General features: G+C 37.3%; 1 protein-coding gene across 2 annotated transcripts in view; it reads left to right on the top strand.

The window, feature by feature from the left end:
* The first annotated feature begins 2,040 nt into the window (after positions 1-2,040).
* Positions 2,041-17,063, top strand: part of kiaa0753 (KIAA0753 ortholog) — a 29,369-nt gene continuing 14,346 nt past the window's right edge. The window contains exons 1-16 of one of the 2 annotated variants that reach the window (XM_073862718.1): positions 2,041-2,438; positions 2,703-3,005; positions 3,086-3,299; positions 3,366-3,473; positions 6,531-6,592; positions 6,670-6,891; positions 6,965-7,154; positions 7,244-7,413; positions 8,247-8,377; positions 8,459-8,596; positions 10,555-10,644; positions 10,887-10,974; positions 11,185-11,226; positions 11,323-11,493; positions 13,216-13,291; positions 13,491-13,608. In XM_073862718.1, the coding sequence (XP_073718819.1) occupies positions 2,322-2,438; positions 2,703-3,005; positions 3,086-3,299; positions 3,366-3,473; positions 6,531-6,592; positions 6,670-6,891; positions 6,965-7,154; positions 7,244-7,413; positions 8,247-8,377; positions 8,459-8,596; positions 10,555-10,644; positions 10,887-10,974; positions 11,185-11,226; positions 11,323-11,493; positions 13,216-13,291; positions 13,491-13,608 (2,240 nt within the window). In that variant the 5' untranslated portion in view covers positions 2,041-2,321. Of the gene's footprint in view, positions 2,439-2,702; positions 3,006-3,085; positions 3,300-3,365; positions 3,474-6,530; positions 6,593-6,669; positions 6,892-6,964; positions 7,155-7,243; positions 7,414-8,246; positions 8,378-8,458; positions 8,597-10,554; positions 10,645-10,886; positions 10,975-11,184; positions 11,227-11,319; positions 11,494-13,215; positions 13,292-13,490; positions 13,609-17,063 lie in introns of both variants that reach the window. The other variant, XM_073862717.1, reaches the window with a different exon arrangement.

Raw genomic sequence — 17,063 nt, 5'->3', positions numbered from 1 at the left:
AATCATTCTGTCACTTCTACCCGCACACGCATTATAAACACATCCATCACTACAGGAATCATCCCTATCTCATGGTTCTCGCTGTGTTTAATATAAAGAAAGCTCATACATGTGTCAAATTTATACCGCTGACTTAGTACCCAACATGAAACAACACATAAGTCCTGTGATTTTAACCTGCTCTCAGTAAATTTGTCCATTATAACAAGCAGTGGTATACGCACTTTTTGGGGGGGGGGGCAGAAGTGAGTGGGCACTTTCACTTAGATCCTGCACTGGCCTGCATGTTAAAATAGCATTTTATTTATTTAGATTTTAATGTTATTATTTTTTTATATATATATTTTTATATTATTTTTTATATATATAAAACAACCATTCCAATCAATAAAATATTGTATTAGTGCTTCCTGTTTTCTAAACTGTGGCCTTGTGAGGGTTTGGCTTATGCAAAAATGTAAAAAAATCAGTTAAAAGCACATGCATTTTATTGCATTATTCATGAACTGACCATGTACATAACAGATCATGTGTAATGTGTCTCATCTTCATGTTCTCTATTTCACAGGTGCATTTGCTTCTTTTTGTAGCAGAGCCTTGCAGCTGAGAGTTTGCCTGTTACCATGGTGACACGCTCCTTGACCAATGAGATCTTATTTGCGGATTTAAAAGCTGCATTGCATAGTGTACAGATGTGATATTATGTATGCAACATATGCTTTCTTTCTGTATATGACTTTATTACCTAGAGCAATGGTTCTCAAACTTTTTCCGTGTGTAGCCCTCCTTGTGTACGGTGCATTCCTTCGCGCCCCCCCCAAAGAAAATTTATAACAAAAAAAACGTTCTAAAATGTAACATTTTAATTAAACAAAACAAATTAAGTTATACAAACTAGTGCTTTTGGTTAGTAGCCTTATTTTTTTTAGGTTTAATTACACAGGATTCAAAATAAATGTTTCCGGACATCGGGTTTTCGGGTCTAAGTGGACCCGTGAAGACCTCTAGTCAGAACATCAGAACTGCAGGCATCATTCTAAAAACCATGGGTCTGAGTCTGAATAAACTAATTCCAACTAGTTGGCCCATTCCAACTAAAACAGTAAATGTTTATGATTTAATTTGAAAAAACGAACAAAATTCTACCGTATGTTAAAATTTCAGGCAAATATCTGATGAAATGAGAAAGTTACAAGCAAAAACATGTGAATAAGCAGCATTTTTGGTCACACACCTTCCAATGACATATATCTCTGATTTCTAATATTAATTAGCATGTAGCGCAAACTCAGCAGTCACAACTTTGTTTTTAGCATATTACCAACTTTGTAATTCATTTAATGTGTAATTTAATGTTGTGGGGGTACATCTCGACTGTGATGTCACAGTCGGTGTAACCTATTGAGATTGGCCTGTTTTTTTGCTTGCACAAGGTTCACACAAAAATGAAGAAACAAACGCGTTTGAGGCTCACTATATGTCATTAGCATGTACAGAACTTGTGTTATTCATCTATGCCTAAAGGTGCTTTCACACCTGCCTCATTTAGTTCGGTTGAATTGTACCAGAGTTCGATTGCTCACTTGGTGCGGTTCGTTTGGGCAGGTGAGAATGCAGCAGTTTAGGAAATACGTTTAAATACATGTGGTCAATGAGTGATGTTGATGTTATCACATGACTGAATTTTGGTTCGTTTCAACTGCGGACCAGAGCAATCAGTCTGGTGTGAAAAGGAACCAAAACTGTTAAAAAAGCTACAATGCATCATTTTTTGGTCCAGACCAACGAACCGAAGATGTGAAAACACCCTAAGTAAATACAGTTTTTTTTATTCTATCATGGCACCTTTAAAAACCTCCTCTTTAACTCTGTTTACTTCTACCTTCATTACTATTCATTGCTACATATCCTACTTAGTAAATTAAGCTTTGTGTACTGTCCTTATTGTTGTCTCTTAAGGCAAAATCCTAAAAGTAAATTAATGAATGTGGTCACGCTTCATTCAGGCCTGTAGAGGGCGACTGCGTACTTTACATCAAGTGCAGCAGCATCACAACCGAGCAGAGAGGACTCGAGGAAGTGTTTTGTTGTCATGGCGGTGTTTTAAACCATTTGACATTTGCTATAAACAAACTGGATGGGTTTTGGTTTTGTTTAACGACCAACTATCACGTGAAACACAATAGCAGGCAGTTGACGCTTCTACTCGTGGGTTGTCCGTTTACTGCCTGTTTTTAACGTGTAATGTGAAACGCGGAAGCATGAAGGATTTATCGAAATGATCGGTTGGTTTTTCATCTCAAATTTAGGATATTGTCAGGATGATTTCTGATTTTCAAAGGGGGTCTCCTATGACCATCGGCGAACTGGGCTCTGTGAACCGTGAATGGATTAAAAAAGGTCCATCTGTGTTTCAGATTCATGGTCTGCAGACGCAGGTACGGTTGGATACAATAATTGTTGTCCTTATAAAATGTATGCATGGTTTTACCGTTTTAATTATGGTATTTGTAATAAAACAGCAGTAACCACAAGTGTAACCATAGTTTAACCATGATTTTTGTAGTAAACTACAAACAATAGTCAGTCTGCCTAATAAACATGGTTACTATAATAAACAATGCTGGTACAGTGTATAAGAGACATTTATGCATATAGATGCATCTGGATTGTTTGTAATGCATTCATTGTTGTCATTCCAGCTTCAGTTCAGTGACACAGTGGCACCCAGTGTCTATAACCGAGCGACCCGAGTTAGACCTCCTTCACCTATCCTGATAGAGAAACTTGCACACAGGACACAGGGACAGGATGATGTTGAAAGCTGCACCAGCTCTTTACGACTCTCAGTCCTCTCAGAAGAGCGACTGCAGGCTGCGGTCAGATTGGCTAGGAGAGACCTAAGCAGAAAAAGGCAGGAATCCGTCAGCCGTTTGTCTCTTGAACCAGCCGAGAGATCACACGATACCAGTCCTCAGAGGAACAGTATGGACCACAGCTTTCAGGTGATTATATACAGACATTTTATAGTGTGTTGTGACTGTTCAGGAAAATGGTTAACTCTTTATGTCTCTTAACTTGTTAGGCATGTCCAAGAATGTCAGGTACGAAGAACCAAACAAAAAATGTTGATCGGGTGCTTGTGTATAGTCCTCCAAAGCACAATAGCCAGCCCAGACCGGGTCATACACCACCCACCAAAGACCTCAGTAATGAACAACAGCTCAGTCAGGAGATTCGCAAATTACAGAAGGAACTGAGCACATATGTTCAAAGGATAGAGCAGCTGGCTAATAAAGGTATGGAGAGTTACCATTTATGTTTGAGAAGTGCTGTTCAGGGTTTAAATGTGAAGTTTATTGCAGGGCACGCAGTAGAGGTTCAGGAGCCGGATGAGAAGCGCCGGATGGAGATCCGTCGGCAGGAGCAGAAAGCTCGTTCTGCACGAATCATCTACGTATTACAGCAACAGGACTGAAAAGCACTGCAGTTTATGTTCATAAAGACAGCACATATCAGTGGAGTGTAATATACCCTGTCTTTGAAATCCAAGATAAAGTCTCATAATCGTATTATGAGACTAGGAGCATCAAAGTTTTATTTAACTACTTGATTTCAATCTTTGACAGGGTTCTTTATCAAGGTTATATTTTGACAGAATGTGTAGGATGATTTTGTGTGGAAAACAATATAACAAAAATATATTAGACACAATACTGTTCCAAAATCACATGCCTGACTTTCAGTGTATGTTAAAATGTAAATGCAAAGTAAAATCTGGACTCTTGAGGACCTAAGGAGATTGCACCACCACTGTGAAAAGAGTATGTCAGTTTGCAAAAAGCAGAAATTTAGGCATTGTTTCTGTATGTTACCAACAGGGGCGGCCGGTGACTTTTCTTTTCGAGGGCGCTCGATGCGAAGTTCGTACCAACATGTATGTAGCCCATCATGTGTGTGGTTTGTAATTTCAAATATGTGTTCTGCGAGTCAAGAGATCCTGTGTGCATCACATGTCTTGTCAAAATAAGTGCCTGCTGCAGACGCGTCTAAAGGGTTTATGATAAGAGAGATGCTTGCGTTTGCAAGATACTCTCATAATCTCATGCGTAATCAGAGTTTAATGTTAAGTGAGTGTATTTTGTGAACGTCTCTTTTATAATAAACGGTTTTGACGCGTGTGCAGCAGGCACTTATTTTGACAAAACACGTAATGCACATAGGATCACTCGACGCGCAGAACACATATTTTGAAAACACGCAACAGAAACGAACACTTTTTTTTAATTTGCCCTCAGATGAGCAGTCACAAGCCGCCACTGGTTACCAACACGCCACAAATCTCTTGATCATTCTTTTCTTATTTGATAATGGGGTCAATGACATGCATATTTCTGTGTCCGGAGGCATTATGTACTATAATAATGATATATTTATGACGTGTCACTTTATTCTATAAAATTTAGTTAAAATACATTTTCACTTTTTTTTAATAATACTTACAAACACTAAAAAAATAACTTGTACAATTACCCTAATAAAAACCTCAGAACAATTTGCACAAAACCTTTTTTTTTTTATAAAATGTACTGCTTTAATTTGAAGTACAACTTACCTACCAAAATCAAATTAAATTTAGTTACATGAAACATTTCTTAACTAATTAAGTATATGTCACTTAATTATTTTTATTTTAGAAGTTAGATTTATTTGAATCGTTTAGGTAAAGTCTATTACTTTTTTTAAATACTGAAGCATTGCTGTCCTAAAAATATTAAATAATACTTTTATAGGGTAGATTGTATTTACTGTTTTTTATTTTCTTTTACATAGTGGTATGGACTTAGTTCACAAAAATGGACACACAATTCATGACTGACAAGTCACAAAATTATAATTTATAACAAAACAACATTAATTATTTAAGAGCTTAAACCTCTATGACATTTTTTTAACAAATATTTAAGTAGTTAAAGTTTTTATCATCTCTTATTCAGTGAAAAAGCTTAAATAATCACAATATTCAGGCACAAGGGTATTTCTTACAACATTAAGCAGATTTGAACACGCTAAAGTTTTTGATTAAATGGAGCTTTTTTTAGGACTATGTTTAGTTACTATAAAACAGTTTAAATATACAATAAGATATATACAATAAGATTTACTATTCCCACACAGTTCATTTTGTACATGAATTAATTGTGTATTTGTTTATAATTTTACTTTGGCAAATCTAGTTCTCCATAAATGTTAATATAATAATCTAATAGATTTTACTAAACCAAAAAATTTTTAAGTTTTGTTTTCTCAAACTTGTAAAATGGCAGGTGGGACAACTGTCCGTACAAATTATCTGTTTAAGGCAACTGTTAAGAAATTCAAATTAAGACACTCTGGCATTATTTAATTTAAGAAACCTTTCCTATAAACAAATTTCACAAATATCATTAGTTTTTGGGATGTTAGGATAATTGAAAAAACTTTTGTCCCACAATTTTTATGTTTTCAGATGTCAAGGTAGTACAACCTTGGGCCTTTTATTAAGTTAACAAGTATAAACAGTAAACATGATATCACATCACCCAGTAAACCACATGTGTTCTTTATGGCTAAATGAAAAGTTTGTAGATTTCTTTTAAATACAGAAAAATAGCTACTTTAATGTAAATTGGATATCACAGGCAAAAGCTTATACCAGCGTCCAAGTAGGTGCCAAGTAAATTCATTGCAGAGGTTAAGTGGTACAACAAAAAAGTCAAAGGGTGCAAATGCTATGAATGCCCTGAAGAAATAAAAAACATATAATTTGAATGAGCTAATAATTTAGTCAATAATTTTATTCTTTGTAAATGCAAGCTAAGGTTGTCTATAATTGTTATTATACTTTTTTAAATAATTGTACTTAAATTTATAGTTCTGAAATGTCAGTTGTTTTATACTTTTAAACTATTTTCAGGATTATCATTTTAAAAGCCACTATCAAATAAACAAACAATCAGCCTGAAACAGGCACCACATTAAAACTTATCTGGCAAATAGACAATGATTGGTTGTACCATTTTACTTTTTTATGGAGATTATTGTGAAAAAATATTGTGGAAAAAATCATTAAAAAGTACTGAAATGTTGTTCAAAAACAAAACTTTTTAAGCACTTTGTTCTGCAGGATGCATTACATCAATTTTTAAAAGATAAAAAATATACGTTTAGGAGATTGTCTTGTCATTGACACAATGATATCAAAGAAGTTGTGAATATTAAGAGTTACTCTGACAATTCTTATAAAATAAAGTGAACATGCAGATAGTACAGATGTTCTGTCTGTGAAACTGATAATTTTTTTTCTATGTCTTGTAAAGCTGCTTTAAAGCAATTGTATAACATTGTAAAAAAGGCGTTATACAAGTAAATGTGACTTAACAATAGGCCTGCACCAGTATTGTGTTTTTCAACGACCCATATTTGAGTCTCAGGGCTATGCAAGATTTTCTAGCTGGCCATTAACACCATGGACTGTATTTTTGTTTAGGTCAAAGAAATTCAGGAGGATCTAGACAAGCTTCGTTCTGAAAATATCAAACATACTAAAAAGGTACTAATAAAATGTAATAGTTTGATTTCAAGGATTTAATGGCATGATTTTTTAATAGTTTTGTGATGTCTTTAAAGTTCAAGGCAATGGACAGACTCGCTGCTGCTCACAGGGGTGCTGTAAGAGCCATGCAAGTGTTTATCAGTCAGCTGTCGGACCCTGCGGAGAGCAAAGTGCCTACCCACTGCAAAGAGCTGGGCCAGCTGATTCGCCAGCTCTCTCTCTGTTCTGCTAAAGTAGAGGTGCGAGAAGGATCTGCTGTGCCAGAGACAGCCCTCGATATCCTGCAGAAATTAGAGGTGCTTTGCAATATACTCACAGCACATTAAGAACATTTTATTGGCAATTGCTAATGTTTTGTTGTCTAAACAGACTCTTGACTCAGCGCTGAGTAAGCAAGAGGCATCCAGAGAGAAAGACTCACACCTGCAAAGTAACAAGCCTGAAGAAAAGGCTTCCTCGAAGGCGGGGGTTCGAAATATGCCCCCGGCTTATCCTATGAGGGGTCAAGCCAAAAAGACCTTTCAGAAAGTCTGTAAGCCTGCTGCTGGAAAAAAAACGGGTGAGTCATGACTAGTTTAATTTCCAAGAAAGCAAAAAAAATTAACATAGAATGAGCTTGTTGATCACTCATTTTTTATGTATATGCAGCAGGCAGACTGGCTGGGAAGCCCCACAGGACCTCACAGGTATTAGTGAATGAACGCAATGAAGTTCTGAAGGCAGGGCTAGAGAGCCTTATTCATCATCAACAGCGAAGAGAGACAGAACCAGTAAAACCCGACAAATCTGTCAGTACCATCAACCCAGGCCATGTTAAGGTAAGAATGAGGTAAAAATAAGCTAGTAAAATTTTTATACTGTATATCTTATTTCCTAGAACAGCAATCTTTCGATTAATAAAGATCATTGTCGGACATTATTGATCAAAATGTTGCCTCACCTGTTAAAAGAGTATTTGGATGTGCATACTTTTACTCTTTTAAGGTAAGAATGGGGCTCAGATCTGTAAAATATATATATATTTGGTAACAGCTCCCTTCATCATGAACAATATTTTAAAGGGACACTCCACTTTAAAAAAAAAAAGCTCATTATCCAGCTACCCTAGAGTAAAACATTTGATTTTTACAGTTTTAGAATCCATTCAGCCGATCTCCGGGTCTGGCTGTACTACTTTTAGCATAGCTTAGCATAATCCATTGAATCTGATTAGACCATTAGCATCACGCTAAAAAATAACCAAAGAGTTTCGATATTTTTCCTATTTAAAACACGACTCTTCTGTAGTTACATCGTGTGCTGGGACAGAAGGAAAATTAAAAGTTGCGATTTTCTAGGCAGATATGGCTAGAAACTATACTCTCATTCTGGCGTAATAATCATGGACTTTGCTGATGTAATATGGCTGCAGCAGGCGCAATGATATTAAGCAGTGCCCAAAAATAGTCCTCTTAGTAACTTGTATCAGTAACAGGGGACTATTTTTGGGCAGTGCGTAATATCATTGTAAGAATCAAATGTTTAACTCTAGGGGAGCTGGAAAATTAGCATATTTTAAAATAAAAGTTTTGTGGGAGTGGAGTGTCTCTTTAAGATATGAAATATTGTCAGTTATTGGTTAAAAAGAGATATATGCCTTATCATTCAACAGGCCAGTCATGTTCATGATAGCAGCTTCCAGCAGCCCACTGTTTCATCTCGGTTAAGGGAGAATCAGGTACCCCAGAGAGAGACCACAGTGCCTTGGATACCAACATCTCCTCACTCCCCTTCTCGCCAGCGGTCAGCACGTGCATCTTTGTAGCATGTCACACTACATTACTTGATTTTCATCTGCTTTCACTAATATAAATGTCTGTGTAGTGTTGTGTCTAGTAGGCCAGAACCCAGATGCCTGTTCTCCACTGTAAAGAGCCCAGAAAAGCAGGAGCCACAGACCTTGTCCACAAAGCATAGCCCCTCATCACAACACAGGAAACAAGCCCAGAATGAGGCTCTAAGGTCTGTCACTAAGTCTTCTTCATATTCCACTTTCATAAAAATATTCGGATAATTTACTTACCCCAATGATATCCAAGATGTTTATGTCATGTGTAATATATATATAAATGTGAATATGTGAAACACACGTTTGCAGACCATTTTAAACAGTAAACTGACACAAAGACATGAATTAGTATCATTCCTCATACAACAATGTCGAAACGGTTCTCTTTCTCCACACTTGTAAACACTGTGGCTGTAGTTTTGTATATGTCAGACGCGTGATTACATGATACATGATATGTAAGGTCATGCTGGTGCATCACACAGCTAGTGCATGGCGAGAAGTTGTTGTTTAAAAGTACATCTTTTTTATTTTTCTGGCGAAAATGACAGTCATTTCGCCAGATAAGACACCTATGCCTCGTTTGGGATAGAGCCCTTTGAAGCTGCGTTAAAACTGTAAACTGTTGAGGTCAAATAAAGTCTATTAAATTAAGAAAAGTCCTTCAATGTTTTCCCTTTAAAAACAATTTATTTCTTCTCAGTGGAACAAAGAACGATATAAACATGACATTGGGGTGAGTAAATTATCGGGATTTTTTAATGAAAGTGGAATATAACTTTGCGAAAAAAAAAATGGATTGGTTTAATACCCAGTTAAATGCTTTTGGTTCAACAATTGTTGATAGATACATATTTGGGGTTTTCAGATTACGTGACAGATGTCTATACTTAAGAAGATCACCTGTGTGTGTACACAACCACTCTGTAATGATAAAACCATTTGTTTTTTTGTTGAGCAAACTGACATCACTTTGCGCAAACCCTGCCCACAACCCTCCAGAGACCACAGTTAGGTCATCATTTCTATTTAAACTATTTCTTTACATAATTCATTATCACACATTCATTATTCATCAAATAATGAAGTAAGGTGATTGTCTCATTAAAAATGGTGTATGTTTTCACTATAGATAACAATAAGCGAAGAGGGATGCAGCTACTCATTTGCATTTAAAGGGGACATTTCACAAGAAGATTTTTTTAAGATATTAAATAAATTGTTGGTGTCCCCAGAGTACATATGTGAAGTTTTAGCTAAAAATATCATATAGATAATTTATTATAACATCTTAAAATTACACTTTGTAGGTATGAGCAAAAATGTGCCATTTTTGGGTGTGTCCTTTTAAATGCAAATGAGCTGATCTCTGTACTAAATGGCAATGCTGTGGTTGGATAGTGCAGATTAAAGGGCGGTATATCCCCTTTCTTGCATCACAAGGGGAGCCAGATTTCAATTACCTTAATGAACTTCAATGAACTTAAGTTACTGGGTTGATCTTTTTTTACATTTTCTAGGTTGATAGAAGCACTGGAGCCCCAATTATAGCACTTAAACATGGAAAAAAACAGATATTCATGATATGTCTGCTTTAAAGAGACACACACAAAAACACCACTTTCTCCTGCACACCGAAAACTGTGCCTTTTTTAACAAGGTAACTACAGGCACATTCTGGGGACACCTGTGGCTAATATTAGATCTTGAAAAATTGCCATATTAGGTGATCTTCAAAGTTCATGACAGAAATCTAAACCGCTAGATTTCATAATTTGGTTATAGTGAATTTAACTTTTAGAAATTTTTTGGTTTGGCAAAGACAAATAGAAAGCTTTAGGCTACAGGCTTGAGTTTGCCAGATTTAATTGCGCTCCTTAAGTGATTTAATTTCATTGTTAAATCTCAGCTCGCTGGAAAGTGCCTCTGTCTCTAACTAAACGATTATAAGTCTGCTTTTCTTCTAACTAAACGATTATCAGTTTAGATCCTCATTTATAATGTTGAAATGCAGACATTTACTGCTGAAGGCGCCATTTCCCCAGTAATTGTGTATGAAAAGACTGCAGAAGATCTGAGTAGGTGTGTTTGTGTGTGCGTGTGTGTGTGTCTGTGTGTGTGTTTGTAATAGGCAAGCCTGGCTGGAGCGGGTGACTGCAGAGAGATTGAGAGAACTGAATCGTCTGAGTAAAGAGGAAGCAGATCGCATTAATAAACTCCGGTATGACAGCAGGACCCTCATTATTGTAGCCAACGAGTGATTTAAAGACTCTAGAGAAATACTGTTTGTTCAAGTAGTTAAAATAATATTTTGTTGGCTATAAATGAAGACATGGTTTAAGTGTTTTGATAAATTAACATCAAGTTCAAATACTTAATTTCATCCAATTCTCTTTAATATAATAGTTAATAGAGTAGTTTTATTTATTTTCCAAGTGTTGTTATTTGTATGTGTGCATGTAGGAACACAGTGGGCTCTCCCACACAATGGGCGGAAAAAGCTGAGCGCACCGCTCGAGAGAGAATTCAACCTTTGCTGGATCAAGCACAGGTGAACATATACTGATCTGATGCTTTTTATGAAAGCATATTCACACATACTGCCTGCTACATTTTAGTAGTGTTAAAATTCAGTGTAAGAGCATATCTACTATTTTCTTCCCCTTTATTTGTACAAATTTCTTTTTGAGGCTTGCTGTGAACATCTGTGTATTGGCACATCTCTCTGTCCCTGTTTACTGTATCTTTCTGTGTCATACAGCGGGTTGTCTCTTTTGGACAACAGCAGAAGGGTGCAGAAAAGGTATGCAATGCACACTTTTTTCACTGCCAAATTTCTAGATTTGAATCATAAATGACAATGTACTATGTTAACTTGTTATGATGTAAATGACAGCAGCCTGCGGCGAGTGTAGACATGCGGAGCGAGGCAGTTATCGAGGATCTTCTGGAGGACACAGCTCGAGCTCCATGGGCAGCTGAGAGGCAACAGGCGGATGAGATTGATGCTGAGAGGCAGCTGCAGAGACCCACACTAGAGAGCATGCTGCTGAGGATGGAGGAGATGGAGGTCAGTTTGTGGAGGGGTGAAAGCATGTTTGTGGGGTCACATATTGAAATGTTATTGATTAAAGCGGTACTACATCCAAATATCAAAATTACCTTACTCACCCTCAAGCAATCCGAGATGCATATATCCATCATCTATCAGATGAACCCATTTAAAGTTATTTAAGTACTCTTCCAAGCTTACAATGGGAGAAAACAAGGATCAGGGAACACCTTCTTACTTTAAAACCCATAAAGGTGCATACATCCTTCACAGAAGTAACCCACCTGAGGGGTTAATAAAGGTCTTTTGCAGGTAATCGGTGCGATATTGTAAGAAAAATATCGATATTTTAAAATGCATAATAAATAATTACAGTTTATAAAGTTTGAAATATGAATTTTTTTTTTACAAAGTCTCATCGATTACCTGCACAACATTTTTATTATAAAACGGGCACTAATGGTCCTTCATTCTGATTGGTTGAAGCGCATTCTAAGCCGTGATAAAATACCCTGGTAACCCCACGGTTCAGACCGCATAAGTATGACTGTGCCACTGTTGCTGCATACTGATTTATGAAAATAAACACCACAGTCTTTAATCATATTTTTTATTTGTCTACAATTGCACAATTAATGGCAATATCCATATAAATGTCAATAAATATTGTTGAGTTATCTCGTCAATAAACACTGACGCATTCACTCAACACAAAACACTGTGCAAGTTTTGATCATGGCTCTGAATCTGATCTCTTACAAAAGTTCTTCAAAAAATGGAATTATCTCAACTTTAGCTGAAAATTTGAGGTGATAAGAGACCAAATGAAGGTCAGCGTCTGGTCTTTCATTTGATATATTTTATGTTTATTTAAAGAAGATCATTTTTTCTATAAGGCATTAAACTAAAACCGCTGATGAGGAAAGAGTTAAGCACGCTTCAAAGCATACTTGATCATCACTTCAACAGTTGCACGATATAAATGTTAATGTATATTTTAGATGAATGTTGATATATAAAAATAAACACCACAGTCTTTAATCATTTTTTCATTGTGTCTTTGCTGCGTCTGTGTTGCTTGAGAACCGCGCCCTGTTGCAGCCACACTTGATTCTGAGGACTACTTTGTTTGGCGGAAGAGTAATATTTGTACTAAAATAATTACAACTTATTTGTGTTTTATTTTATGAAATCCTGCTATGCATATGAAGAAACGGTTTTATAAAAGCAATAAGCCCTGCAAAAAAAGTGGAGTTATAGTGCATTTTATAACAGTTAAGGTGGTTTTAGCTGTTATAAAATAAAATGCTTCGCGCCGTACCTAACAATGCCCCTTAGCTGTTATAAAATGCACTGGTAACCCACTGCTTCTTGGGGCTTATTGCTTTATTAACCCCTTGGAGCCATGTGGATAACTTTTGTAAAGGATGAATGCACTTTTTGGGGTTAAAGTTGGTAGTTGTTCCCTGATCCCTGTTTTCTCCCATTATAAAACTTGGAAAAGCAAAGACATTTACTAAAATATCTCCAAATGTGCTCGTCTAAAAGATGATGAACATATGTATCTGAGATTGCTTGAGGGTGAGTAAATAATGGGGTAATTTTGATATTTGGCCGGAGTATCCCTTTAACGTGACATTTTAGTGTTTGCACAACACACACACACAAATCTCAATCAAATCTGCTCTTGGGACAAAAATAAGATTACGTTAGATCATGATGCATTATTTTGTTACCCAGAGAGACCAGGAGGAAGTACGCAGGCGTTTTGCAATGATCTCATACTCTGACCCTCTCACGTGGGATAAAGGCGCAGGTGAGTAACTTGACCCAAATGGACCATTCACAGTCACCATTTCTTGAAAGAAAGACAAACTAGTTATCAATTGTCCTTTCAGAGTTTTAAGATGACAGTGTCAGCTTCCTAGCACTTGGATGGTCAGAAATGTGTTGTGCAGTAATTTATAACAGTGTCCACTAGATGGCAACAGCGTCAAATCTTCTGTTTGTTGCAGATACAAGAAATATGTCCAGCTCAAGACCAGCCTCTCCTCATCCCATCCGAATGACAAAACCAGTCATGAACGCACCTATCTCAGTTGACATCCTCCTGCAAAGACCTGTGGAGACTGGGTGAGTGATTATCGACTCGATGCATTTTATAGTGCATTGACGTGTCTGTCAAATGAATCTATCTCCAGTTACTTTACAGGGCAGCAACACATTGGCCAGGTGTTTTCATACTGTAATATTTGTTTGTTTATGATATATTCAATAGCAGCCAGAAGAAAATCAAATAAGTTTCAAAATATCTACAGGCAAAAAAACAGTCTCTCTCTATCTCTCTCCATCTCCTCGTTGTGTAGTTCTGCCAATAGAGAGCAGAAGACAGTCATGGTGGCTCACTACATAAATGAGGAAAATGGAAGATAAAGAGAGATGGTCTTGAGGGCATGAGACCTGTCCAAAGTGAAATGTGCATGATGGGAAATATAGTGGAACAGGTTCAACAGATACATTAGGAAATTAAAATGCTTTTTCTTCATCGGTCTCACTCCACAATGAGGTCCTTGAGCTCTGTGTGAATGCAGAGTAAACTGCCAGCCTCCGCGCCCTCTCACTCGCTCTCAGCGTAGGAGCACAATGTCTACAAACATCAAAGCGCACATCTCATGTCTAATCTCAGGGTATTAGACTGATCTTACAGCAGTAGATACAAACCTTTTCAGCATGTATTCTGTCTGCTGCGTAGTGCTTAGTTAAAAATAATGTTTAAAAAATGCATTTTGCAGATCTGTTTTACCATACTGGCTAGAAAAATACAAGGAAGAGGAAACATGCAGGTATAATTATAACGTATAGCAGTTAGAAGTATTAGACATGGATGATTATTATATAGAGATTAATCATTATTGAAGAGCCCTGAAGCAGATGCCAATGGGCTGAAGTTGCCGCCTGCATTGATATTGTACAGTGCTTGGAGGGTTGGGCGTTTGTTCACTGGTCTCAGGTCAGCGCTCACCATGCTTCACTGGCTCTGTTTTCTGGCAGCGTGTTTCATGCACTTTGTCGAAATAAGAAACGGCACAGACTTCAATCTGGAACCGTTGCAGATTAAAAGGACGAAATGCTGTAATCCTTGTAGAATAATATTTCTAATATCTAGACATAAATATAATTAATCATCATGGCTGAATTGACAGAAAGTAGATTTGGCTGCAATCACAAGTTTATTTGCGTTAATGTCTCAGCCATTTGAGTTACAAGTTAAACTGTTGATGAACTGAGGGAGTGAAACTAGGTCAGCGTTTACATTCCAAACAGAGCACATGCTACTCACTTGACTTCTTTAATATCTTAAGCATTTGATAAAAAGCATTTTAGGCCCAATTTAGTCTTTTAATAATGGATAGTCCCCGTCTCTGCCTTTCTTCTCTTTCTTCTCCTCATATTTCAGTGCACTCCCAAAAGACATTTGGGCAAACATGGATGGCATGGGCTTGTGAGAGTCATGCTTGCTTTGAACTGGATTTATCCAGTGAAAACATTGGCTCTTAAATGTCACTGCACCCACAAACCTCACGTCTGTCTCTCCTAAGCCTTTGTTGGAACATGAGCAGTGACTGAGGCTACAGTTGAGATCCCTTCTGAGGAAATCCCAGTCTGCTCTGTGTCTGATAGTCAATGCAGGGATTGAGGATATATCAAATACACAAATGTATATCAGCTATGCAGGCTGTCAACCAACAGAGAATTCCAATGAAAACAAAACACTAATCTAGAGTTTCATATACAAGCTATTGTGCTTGAAATGAAGTAGGGCTGCTCGATTATGGGCAAAATCATAAAGACGATTATTTAACAAGTATTCTGAACACATTTATTTAACCTTTTTTTTTAAGTAAGTGTTGCAATAGGCTACACATGTCAAAGCAGTGGTGCCTTACAAACATATCGGGCCAGCAGCATGCAATTCATTTTTTAATCGCACACATTTTTTTTACTTTATTTTGTTTTTGTAATTGAATTGTTTGAATCAAATATTTTAATTGAAAATCAATGATTAATTTGATGAAAATTAAGTATTGTTAAGATGTTGTTAGTTAGTAAGGAACCATGTATTGGATGCCTTTTATTAAAAGCAACTAACAATGCACTTCAAATCATCAACATTAGTGACCTGAAAATAGTCCCCTGCTATTGAAAGTTACCAAGGGGACTATTTTTATAATCCTGAATGGATTCTAATGCTGCATTCACAACAAATGCAGTAGAGGCGGCAAAAACGTGGTATTCGCGCATAGTTGGACGCTTGAACATTTTGAGTTTACTTGCTTCATTTGCGCGTGAAATTCTAGTCATTGAGACATTCACGCAGAAATTCGCATCATGGGAGGAGCTTCTGCGACTCCACTCGCTTTCTGTAATCACGTCACTGCTAGAACAAGCTCCTGGACTGATTGGTTAACGTGCCGCTGTTTTCCGCCATAAGTTCAGATTTTTTTAAGGTCATTAAAAAATGAAGTGCATTTCAGTGCGTCTACCGCACCACACTAAACGCCTCATTCGCGCAGCGAGACCTCTAAACGCATGTAAACGCGTCTTTACATTGACCTAACATTGAAATCACTCACGCTTGATGCCTCTACCGCGGCTGGTGTGAACGCAGCATAAAACTGTAAAAATGAAATGTTTCACTTAAGGGGAGCTGGAAAATGAGCAGTGGAGTGTAAGTAAAAGACTTAAGGGCCAATCCCATTTCTCTGTCTTACCCCTTCCCCTTCCCCTACCACTTCGTCTTACCCCTAGCCCTTGTCCCTCAAAACCAAGTGTTAAGCGCTAGGGGTGAAAACATACCCCTATGAAATGAGACACCGCTTGGTTACGGTTACGTCATCATACATCGTTGTTTGCTGGCTGCAACATCACCAGACGCGACAAATGTTGATCACAAACTTCCAAGATGCCGAGTGCAAAGCCGTTTCTCAATACCAAGTACGCCAAACTCGGACTTGTGTCCTTCGTAGTTCGAACTTGCAAGTTCAGACTTGGAAGAACGAACTTCTGACGCGAAATGCATTCTGGGAAACTTCGCTGTCATAAGTCCACACAAGTCTCCTCTGATGCATCCTCGATAAAATGGGCGGATCAAGAACACCGGGGATTTTATGTGAACTTGGGCTTAATGCGAACTTTGAATTGGAACAGTACTTGGGCCGCGACTGATGACGTTTCACAAGTCCACAAGAACGCAAGTACAGACAAGAACGCATATTGAGAAACGGCTCAAGTGTAAGCGAAAGTGAATCAGCCGCCGAGTTTCTTCTGGCGTCCCTGTGTGATACAGGACGGTACGTAAAGCACGTACCGATGTCTCCAAAGCAAGTAGTGTTATGCACTGATATCAAACGAAATTCGCTGCTAACGTTAATGGAATTTAGTTAAAACTGTAGACAAGCATGCAGTCCATTCATGGCTAGTTAGAGAAATACGGGAATGTTGTGCAAATCAGCAAATACGGGAATGTTGTGCAAATCAGCAACGTAACGTTAGCGTAGCAAACTAGCGAAATTTTAAAACATTTAAAT

The sequence above is a fragment of the Misgurnus anguillicaudatus genome, chromosome 24, assembly GCF_027580225.2.
Source record: "Misgurnus anguillicaudatus chromosome 24, ASM2758022v2, whole genome shotgun sequence".
NCBI lineage: Eukaryota > Metazoa > Chordata > Actinopteri > Cypriniformes > Cobitidae > Misgurnus > Misgurnus anguillicaudatus.
Note: the sequence above shows the minus strand (reverse complement) of the source record. Positions and strands in the feature narration are given on the sequence as shown.